Source organism: Aotus nancymaae, unplaced genomic scaffold (genome assembly GCF_030222135.1).
Source record: "Aotus nancymaae isolate 86718 unplaced genomic scaffold, 86718_ANA_hifiasm-v0.15.2.pri h1tg000009l, whole genome shotgun sequence".
In the NCBI taxonomy this organism is placed as follows: Eukaryota; Metazoa; Chordata; class Mammalia; order Primates; family Aotidae; genus Aotus; species Aotus nancymaae.
Window position 1 is genome coordinate 14,154,458 of NW_026988420.1, and position 10,543 is coordinate 14,165,000.

The 10,543-nt window shown below is 47.0% G+C and overlaps 2 protein-coding genes across 3 annotated transcripts; one reads left to right on the plus strand and one right to left on the minus strand.

Annotated features, from left to right (window-relative positions):
- Positions 1 to 1,885: 1,885 nt before the first annotated feature.
- Positions 1,886 to 10,335, plus strand: ARL11 (ADP ribosylation factor like GTPase 11). Of its 2 annotated transcripts, XM_064373593.1 has the most exons (3): positions 1,886 to 2,009; positions 4,017 to 4,131; positions 4,414 to 10,335. In XM_064373593.1, the coding sequence occupies exon 3, from the start codon at positions 4,432 to 4,434 to the stop codon at positions 5,020 to 5,022; it is 591 nt and encodes a 196-aa protein (XP_064229663.1). In that variant the 5' UTR covers positions 1,886 to 2,009; positions 4,017 to 4,131; positions 4,414 to 4,431; the 3' UTR covers positions 5,023 to 10,335. The 2 variants fall into 2 exon arrangements, with proteins under 2 accessions (XP_064229663.1, XP_064229664.1); XM_064373594.1 differs by lacking the exon at positions 4,017 to 4,131.
- Positions 7,567 to 9,202, minus strand: LOC105726714 (acyl carrier protein, mitochondrial-like). Its single transcript, XM_021674538.2, has one exon. The coding sequence runs from the start codon at positions 8,488 to 8,490 to the stop codon at positions 7,831 to 7,833; it is 660 nt and encodes a 219-aa protein (XP_021530213.2). The 5' UTR covers positions 8,491 to 9,202; the 3' UTR covers positions 7,567 to 7,830.
- Positions 10,336 to 10,543: the final 208 nt, after the last annotated feature.

Below are 10,543 nucleotides of genomic sequence, written 5' to 3' on the forward strand. Positions count from 1 at the left end.
CATTTACAAGGCACCTTCTCTGTGAGGAGTATGACATGTTAAAAGAGAAAGAGATGAATTATAAAACACAGCAAGATCATGAGTCAATGATTCGCCATGTCCAAGCCTGCTTCTTTACTTGTAAAGTGGGAGAGTCATAACGCCCAACTTGGGTCTTGACATTTTAATGAAATAATGCATGGGAAAGCAGAAAACAGCAGAAAGGTTACTGGTTATAAGAGCTAAATCACTGTGACTCTAGATCCAAATTCAATAGCTACCGAACCAGTGGTTTCTGACTAGTCAATTTTTTTGGTTTTTTTCTTTCTTTTTCTTTCTTTCTTTTGCTCTCTCTCTCTCTTCCTTTCTTTCTTCTCTTTCCTTCTCTCTTTCTCTTTCATTTTTGAGACAGAGTCTCAACTGGGTAGATAGTTCACACCTGTAATTCCAGCACTTTGGGAGGCCAAGGTGGGCAGATCACTTGAGGTCAGGAGTTCGAGACCAGTCTGGCTAACATGGCAAGACCATGTCTCTACTAAAAACACAAAAATTAGCCAGCCATGGTAGCACGCACCTGTAATCCTAGCTACTCAGGAGGCTGAAGTGGGAGAATTGCTTGAACCTGGGAGGTGGATGTTGCAGTGATCCAAGATTGTGCCATTGCACTTCAGCCTAGGTGACAGTACGAGACTCCATCTCAATTAAAAAAGAGAGAGAGAGAGAGACTCACTCTGTCTTCCAGGCTGGAGTGCAGTGGTGCAATCTCAGCTCACTGCAGCCTCCGCCTCCCAGGCTCATACGATTCTTGGGCCTCAACCTCCCAAGTACCTGCAACTACAGGTGCACATTACCATGCTTGGTTAATTTATTATTTTTTGTAGAGACGTGGTTTCAACATGTTGGTCAAGCTGGTCTTGAACTCCTGAGCTTGAGCAATCCTCCTGCCTTGGCCTCCCAAAGTGCTGGGATTACAGGGATGAGCCACTGTGCCTGTTGACTAGCCAATTTTTTAAAAATTACATTTTCTAGAGAGGTCATTTTTACTGGGAAAAACGCAGTGACACCATTCAAAAAAATTGAACAGTAACTTTAATCACCACATTAACACAATTTTAATGGTTGATCTGCAACATATATCCCTTTTTAAAGAGTGTTTTCATCATATGTAGGCAGCTTTTTTTTTTTTTGAGATGGAGCCTCACTCTGTCACCCAGGCTGGAGTGCAGTGGCATGATCTTGGCTCACTGCAACCTCCACCTCCCGGGTTCAAGCAATTCTCCTGCCTCAGCCTCCCGAATAGCTGGGACTACAGGTGCATTCCACTATACCCGGCTAATTTTTGTATTTTTAGTAGAGACAGGGTTTCGCCATTTTGGCCAGGCTGGTCTCAAACTCCTGACCTCAGGTGATCCACCCATCTTGGCCTCCCAAAGTGCTGGGATTACAGGCCACCATGCCTGGCCTGCAGGCAGCTTTTTAAAGAACATGTGTGCAGCCTGGCCAACATGGCAAAACCTGTCTTTACTAAAAATACAAAAATTAGCTGGGCGTGGTGGCACCCACCTGTAATGCCAGTTGCTTAGGAGGCTGAGACGGGAGGATCCCTTGAGCCCCGGAGGTGGAGGCTGCAGTCTCACCTGGGTGACAAAGCAAGACTCTGTCTCAAATAAAAAACAAAACAAAACAACAACAACAACAACAACCGTGTGTGATTCCTTCAGGCACCAAGTCTGAGTTGCTAAGAAACAGAGTTGTCACTGGGCCTTGCACTGCCAGGAGCTGCAGAGCTTGGGGTCCTCTCTGTGGCGAGCACAGCAGGATGACTGCTCTGTGGCGCCCTGGGGTGACGGAGGGGCTGTGACACCAGCCCCGCCCGACAGCCACCTAGGAAACGGAAGCAGAAAAAGGAGAAACAGTAGCAGCTGCTCTGCTTCCTTCCCATCTCGCTCTTGGGACATGCCAGCCAGCAGAAAGCAGCTCCATGAGAGCCACGGAGGATCTCACAGCCGCAGTCTAACAGTAACACAGAGGTAATTTTAACTTTTTACTCTTCTACCCTTGAAAGTAGGGATGAGCAGAGGCTTACTTCCTCCAGGGGCAGCTGATATCCGTCCCCCGACCCCCAACCCCGGAAGTTGAGATGTCCCTTCTCTGTTCCACCCAGGCATCACCTAAGTTGGGAACAGGTTCTATGTCTTAAAACTTGGGATTCTTTAAACATATGTGGCCAGGCGCGGTGGCCCATGCCTGTAATCTCAGCAGTTTGGGAGGCCGATGCGGGCAGATCATAAGGTCAGGAGTTCAAGACCAGCCTGGCCAACATGGTGAAACCCTGTTTATACTATAAATTCAAAAATTAGCTGAGTGGTAGTGGTGCATGCCTGTAATCCCAGATACTCAGGAGACTGAGGCATGAGAATCACTTGAGCCTGGGAGGTGGAGGTTGCAGGAAGCCGGAGGTTGTGGTGAGCCAAGATCGTGCCACTGCACTCCAGGCTGGGCAGCAGAGTGAGACCCTGCCTCAAAACAACAGCAACAATGTGTGATGACACATGCCTATATTCTCAGCTACTGGGGAGGCTGAGGTGGGAGGATGGCTTGAGCCTGGGAAGTCAAGGTTGCAGTGAGCTGTGATCATGCCACTGCAATCCAGCCTGGGCAACAGAGTGACAGCCTGTCTCAAAAAAAAACAAAAACGAAAAAACAAAAACAGGCCAGACTCCTGTAATCCCAGCACTTTGGGAGGCCAAGGCAGGCGGATCACCTGAAGTCGGGAGTTCAAGACCAGCCTGACCAACGTGGAGAAACCCCGTCTCTACTAAAAATACAAAATTATCCAGGCTTGGTGGCACTTGCCTGTAATCCCAGCTACTCAGGAGGCTGAGGCAGGAGAATAACTCAAACCTGGGAGGCGGAGGTTGCAGTGAGCCAAGATTGCACCACTGCACTCCAACCTGGGCAACAAAAGCAAAACTCCGTCTCAAAAAAACCAACAAACAAAAAAGCACATGTGGAGTGTTGTAGAAGTAATTTTCCCTGGTAACACAGTGGAGGACACTACTTTGCTTGACTCAAATTTACTCCCAGTCGACAGAATTTATAAATAGCCCCAGTCAGGCACTGCATAAAGACATTTCAGTCAATGACAGACCACATATACACTGGTGGTCCCATAAGATTATAATGGAGCTGAAAATTTCCTTTTTTTTTTTTTGTTTGAGGTAGAGTCTCGTCCTGTCGCCCAGGCTGGAGGCTGGAGTGCAGGGGTGTGATCTCGGCTCACTGCAACCTCCGCCTCCCGGGTTCAAACAATTCTCCTGCCTCAGCTTCCTAAGTAGTTGGGACTACAGGCGCCCAACACCAGACTCAGCTAATTTTTGTGTTTTTAGTAGAGACAGAGTTTCATCACGTTGGTCAGGCTGGTCTCGAACTCCTGACCTCGTGATCCACCTGCCTTGGCATCCCAAAGTGCTGGGATTACAGGCAAGAGCCACCGCGCCCAGCCAAAAAATTTCTATTTTTCAGCTTAGCATTGTGGTGCAACCATTACTTTTTCCATGTCTAGATACACGAATACTTAGCACTGTGTTATAATAACTACAGTACTCGGTACAGGAATGCTGTACCAGTATGCAGCCCAGGGGCACTGGGCCACACCATGTAGCCTAGGTGTGGAGTACACTAGACCATCCACGTTTGTGTAATTACAATCTATGGTTTGCACAACAATGAAATTGCCTAACGAAGCATTTCTCAGAATGTGTCCCCATCATTAAGTGACACCTGACTGTATTTCCAGGACATAGTACTGGTCCTTGGGAAGCTCCAAAGGGAGAGAGTTCACCATGAGCTGAACCATCCTCCTCGCTCTGTGCATGGAACCCCACTTAGCTTCCATTTCAGCGTTTAGGCTTATAGGAGGAGAATAGGTTAGAAGCCACAGACCAGCAAGAACGGAAGTCATCGTCCTGTAATTTCTACTGGACCAGGTCTGTCTGACTGGAACCTCATTTTGCCTCTTTGCTTTAACTCCTCAGGAATGTGAACCCACCTTCCATGTCTTCCAGGAGGCCCTCAATCTTCTCTGCCCAGGGACCACTCTTTGGGTGAGCTGATGGTGGCTCACACACTGTCACTTCCTTCAAAGCCCAGGCATCTGTTTAAAATCTGACCCTGTGAAGACTTTTCCTATTTTGGAAAAGCTCTTCTGTTTGCCTGCACAGATTTGTGCTCCTTTTTTAATTTCAATTTTTGTAGAGGAGGCGGGTTCTTGCTTTGTTGCCTCGGCTGGTCTCAAACTCCTGGGCTCAAGTGATCCTCCTACCCTGGCCTCCCAGAATGCTAGGATTACAGGCATGAGCCACCATACCAGGATGGATTTGTCTTCCTTCAGGAGACAGTAGCTGATGTGTGCCCCTGGCCCTTCTCCCCTAGAATTCAGCTGTGGCCACCATGGGTTCTGTGAATTCCAGAGGTCACAAGGCGGAAGCCCAGGTGGTGATGATGGGCCTGGACTTGGCGGGCAAGACCACGCTCCTTTACAAGATGAAGGGCCACCAGCTAGTGGAGACCCTGCCCACTGTTGGATTCAACGTGGAGCCTCTGGAAGCTCCTGGGCAAGCATCACTGACTCTCTGGGACGTCGGGGGGCAGGCCCCGCTCAGGACCAGCTGGAAGGACTATCTGGAAGGTGTAGATATCCTTGTGTATGTGCTGGACAGCACAGATGAAGCCCGCTTACCTGAGTCGGCAGCTGAGCTCGCGGAAGTTGTGAATGACCCCAACATGGCTGGTGTTCCCTTCTTGGTGCTGGCCAACAAGCAGGAGGCACATGATGCACTTCCGTTGCTTGAGATCAGAAACAGGCTGAGTCTAGAGAGATTCCAGGACCACTGCTGGGAGCTACGGGGCTGCAGTGCCCTCACTGGGGTGGGGCTGCCCGAGGCCCTGCAGAGCCTGCATAGCCTCCTGAAATCTCGCAGCTGCCTGTGTCTCCAAGGAAGAGCTGGTGGGGCTGAGTGCCGACACAGCAAGAGATCTTGACCCGGACAGAGCTGCATATCTTTGCTCATACAAACTGGAAGCACCAGCTGATCCCTTGAGAAACTTATGATCAGTCTATCAAACAAGAAATGCTGGCTTCGCCTGTAATCCCAGCACTTTGGGAGGCCACAGTGGGAGAATCCCTTGAGCACAGAAATTGGAGAGCAACATTACAAGACCCCATTTCTACTAATAATTAAAACATTGGCCGGGCATGATGGCATGTGCCTCTAGTCCCAGGTACTCGGGAGGCTGAGGGAGGAGAATCACTTGAGCCTGGGAGGTGGAGGCTGCGGTGACCCAGATCGCGCCACTACACTCCAGTCTGGGCAACAGAGTGAGACCCTGTCTCAATAATAATAATAATAATATTCTAAGAAAAAAATCTCAACACACTTCATTTAATAGCTCATTACCAAGTGTGAATGAAGCAACATGTCATAATGGAATGGCCACTGGTTGCATAACAATAGAGACCTAAATTCAAAAACAGGGAAAGAGGTTTTAAAATCAAATTTGGGGCCAGATGCAGTGGCTCTTGCCTGTAATTCCAGCACTTTGGGAGGCCAAGGCGGGCAGATCACTTGAGGCCAGGAGTTTGAGACCAGCCTGGCCAACATGGTGAAACCCCATCTCTACTGAAAATGCAAAAATTAGACAGGTGGTGGTACAGGCCTGCAGCCCCAGCTATTCAGGAGGCTGAGCAGGAGAATTGCTTGAACCCAGGAAGTGGGGGTTGCAGTGAGCTGAGATCACGCCACCGCACTTCAGCCTGGTGACAGAGTGAGACTCTGTCTCAAAAAAAAAAAAAAAAGAAAAGAAAAGAAAAGAAAAAGTCAAATTCAAATATCATCTGGACATGTCACAGTGGATCATGGATCCTTATGAGCGATTTTCCCCAGAGGCCCCTGGGGATGTGCCATTGTCACTCTGAAGGCAAACTCCTCAGGACCCACACAACAGCAGAGGTCTGCAGGTTAGATGTTCCCTGGGATGCTCAGCCCTGGGCAAGAGGCTGGAAGTTCATGCCATCCAAAATTTATCCTTTTTTTTTCTGATGCTGATTAGCCTCTCCCCATTTTATGGCATTGTGTTGATCCTTTTCATAAACTCATTTTCTTATTTTTTCCTTCTCTTTTCTCCTTCTTGTAGCATATATCTTTCCTTAAAGATCAGATCAATCATATATTTTATTTATTCATTCATTTGACCAAAAAATGCGAAGAGTATTTAGTTTGTGGCAAAAGCACTGAGCTTTCGAATATGAATCACGTGCTTTAGATGGGAGTTGTGAATTCTGAAGATACGGATGACAGCGATTGACGCCTTCTGTCTCATGATTGAGAGGGAAATGGGAAGTTAACCATAGCATCCTAGAAGGGCCATCAGGTGATCGTTACCTAGCATTCAAAACTATTTGCAAAATGTTATGCTTTGGGCCATTTTTCCAGGGAAGAAGATTCGAACTTTTTACCAGATTTTCAAAGACATCTGTGACTCCCAAAAGTTAAGAATCGCTGATGTGATTGTTGTATCCCTCATCCAACCCCAGATTACTTTCCGTAATTGGAGTTTTTTAATGGCAAGCAGCTTATATTTAGCACCTGTTCTCATGTTAAAGAGTTGTAAATGTTAGATATCCTTTCTTATCCTGGATTGGCTCTCTCTCTGGGGTACTGCAGTGTAAATTGGCCATCACTACCCTTCTAAAATCTGAGATCTGCCAGGCCCCTCTTCTAATACGAGGTTAAGCATGCCTGGCTATTTCCAGTACTTGTCAATCAACATATTCCAAGATTCTGTGTGAGGCACTAGGAATGCAAAGTTGAATGAAATAAGGCCTCAGGCCCCATGGAAGGTGAGACAGTAAAGACATAACTCCCATAAAAATGTGAGGAGACTCAGTTCAGCAACTGTTTACTGAGCACTTACTTGGACCAAGCTCTGTGGTCTTGGTATTTTACATAGACTAATTCTCACAACTCTAAAAAATACATATATTCCCATTTTATAACATTACAAACTGAGGCTTAGAGAGGTTGTGACCTCTTGTCACTTGAGGCAGAGAGTTATAAAGTAACACATCTGGAATCTGAAATCAGATCTGTTTAGCACTAATGCTGCATTTTTCTACAACATCATGATTTTAGAAGGTTTAAGCTAGGTAGATAGGCTTTCGGTCAGCAGACACGATGGGGAGAGCCTTCTAATATGAGGGAAGAGACTGTTTGGAAGCATGGGTCGGGGGGTATAAGAAGGATAAGTAAGAGGGTATACTCCAACAGGGTCTTGGGATGAGGGGTGGGTGAGGCTGACATGATAGAAAACAAAACTGGAATGGAAGTTTAGGTCCAAGTTGGGCAAGGTTGTTTGAATTTCAATAATCAGGGGTTTGGGTCAAGGAAGAAAAATCATGAGACTTGCCATTTAGGAGGATACCTCTGTGGCAGTATGGGAGTGAAATAAAGAGAAAACGGGACCCTGGACCTGGGAAGTCAGGGAAACCAGCTAGATGACCAGCACACAGCGGAGGAGGGAGAGGAAGAGAGATGAGAAAACTGAGAGCTATTATGAAGAAAAACAGTTGCGAGAGGAAGAATTTGGAGAGGGCTCAAGATTTTTTTTGTTTTGTTTTGTTTTGTTTTATAGACTTATTTTCAAAGAGAAAAACACTTACACAATTTAAATACAAGTCCCTCAGAATTACTCTGTCAGAGCCAGCAATAATGCCGAACTGTGTCCTCACTGCCAGACATTCATCAGTTATCATCTGTGTCCTCTTTCAACAAAGCTAAAGGGTCTGATACTTTATTCATATACATCCTTCTTATCTGCAATGTAATCTACAATTTCTTGTGGACACATTAACTTTTCCGCATCTAAATCAGGAATTTCAAACCCAAATTCGTCTTCCATGGCCATGATAATCTCCACTTGGTCCAAACTGTCTAAGCCCAGGTCTTTCATAAAATGAGAATGTACGGAAAGCTTCTCTGGGTCAATCTTGTCATAGAGTTTCAATACGTAAAGAACACGGTCCTGGATGCCCTCTAATGTCAAAGGGGGCGCTTCGCAAAACTGGCGGCACAACTGTGCAACTCTACCCGGAACCTGCGCGAGCACCAAGGCCGGCTGCGAAGGCCCGGGCCTCCTCCGGGTCCCCGCGGAGCACAGAGCGGTGCTGAAAGGCTGGGCGGCGGCCAGCATGGAGACCCGGGGCAGCGGCGCGAAGGCCGCAGGCAGGCAGCGGACACAAGAGGAAAGGACACGAGACGCCATGGCTACGCCGACCCAAGATGCACTGCCATGGCTCGAGATTTTGAGTCTGCATGACAGAATGACTGGAGTGCCGTGAACTTGAGAAGGTGAGCACTGAAGAACCAGGATGAGACAGGGGCTAGAACAGCTGGGTTCAGCTTTTGAAGGGTGCGTACAGATCTGGTTATAGCTGCTTTGAGATCGTTCCATTATCTGCAGTCCCGACTACCCTGCTGGATGTATTTGTTGGCTCCCACTCATGGAGGCTCATTTCCTCACATGATATGTCACTTTTGATTGTGAGCTCATTTTCGGTAGGAGTTGTTTTTCCTGTGTGACTCTCATGTGCCCTGGATTGTAACAACATTTCTACAGTGGTATCTACTAGGATCCTGGGGATTTCAATTATTTTAGACCAAATATTATGTCAGTTTCTCTGCCTGGGGCTCTGGACCTCAGAGGTAGTATATATCCGAACTGTGCACCCATTCAATGAGCAGGCCCTACGGATTCCATATCTGAAAGGTGACATTTTCCCCCTTGCATCCATATTCTAAGACTGACAACTTGCCTCCTCAGACTTCCCTGAGCTGGTGGGCAGCATTTTTTTTTAACCCTCTTTTAAGGAAGGGTCATCTCTCTGATGCTTTTCTTTTTTGCTGAGCTCAGATTAATATTTTCCATCTCCAAGCAAGCCTAAGGCCACATGTCCTGTTCTCCCCCTGGTGTTTTAATTTCAGCCCACTCTCGAGAGCCTAAATTTGGCTCCTCTACAATTTCCATGGACTCCAGGCTTCCAGCTTACGCTTACTGCTTTGGCTGTGGTTCCTCTCTTCCATTTCTACTACTTGAGGATTTCCTTTTATTTCATCCAAAGACGGCATGCATTAAAAAAAAATTTTTTTGTTACAGTTTACCCAACATTTCTATGATTTTTTTTCATGGGAAGCCCATTTGCCATAATGCTAGATGTCCTGAACTTGTTTTGATATGTGGCCCTGAGCCTTCCCAAGGTGCTGTCAGGACAGTGACATGATTAGATCTGTTCTTAGAAAGATATCATGGGCAGCAGCATTTGGGTGGAGGTAACATCCTGAAGGCAAGGAGACAGGTTAGAGGACCAGAGGTGTCTTTTGACCCAGGTAGACACTATTGACACATTGGTCTGCACAAACAGTTCACCACAAAAAGCTGCCCTTTCATGCCATAGGCTTGATTTTTCCTGTGGTCTTGGCAATCCCTCTGGTTCAGCCAGGCCAGTAGCCTCCTCTCTGACACCAAGATGGACCATGCTCTTCCCCAGCTCTGAGTGTGTGCTCCTTGCCGGAACAGACACAGTGGACGAGAGGACCCTCAGGTGGCTCTGAGTATTTGCCTTAAGCCCATCATCCTTGAAGGCAGATGTACTTGATCTTAACAGAGCCAGGAAGTCTCCCCTCAGATACAATTTTGGAAAAAGGACAATGAAAGCAAAAAGTCCTGTTTCCGGTGGAGGGTGTCCAGGTTCTTCACGTTTTGAACACAGAATTGGACAAATGCGCAAACAAAGCAACAAAAGAAAAGCACAGATTTCCGGCCGGGTGCGGTGGCTCAAGCCTGTAATCCCAGCACTTTGGGAGGCCGAGGCGGGTGGATCACGAGGTCAAGAGATCGAGACCATCCTGGTCAACATGGTGAAACCCCGTCTCTACTAATACAAAAAATTAGCTGGGCACGGTGGCGCGTGCCTGTAATCCCAGCTACTCAGGAGGCTGAGGCAGGAGAATTGCCTGAACCCAGGAGGCGGAGGTTGCGGTGAGCCGAGATCGCGCCATTGCACTCCAGCCTGGGTAACAAGAGCGAGACTCCGTCTCAAAAAAAAAAAAAAAAAAAAAAAAAAAAGAAAAGCACAGATTTATTGCAATGAAAGTACACTCCACAGAGTGGGAGTGGGTCAAGCAAGCAGCTCAAGAGCAAGGGTTACAGAATTTTCTGGGGTTTAAATACTTTCTAGAGGTTTCCCACTGGTTATTTTGTTTATGCCCTATGTAAATAAAGTAGTGGCCTGTGATCAGACTGATTGATTGCAGAAAGTTACTAATCAGAGGCTGAAGTGAAGATACAAACTTACCCCTATGGAAATATCTGATTGATTGCAAAAAGTGACCAATCAGAGTCTGAAGTGAGGTTACAAAGTTATACTCCCCTGCAAATAAAGACTTGGCCTGCGGCCAGCCTGATTGGTTGCAGGAGGGGGCCAATCAGAGGTGCTTTCAGTTTTCAT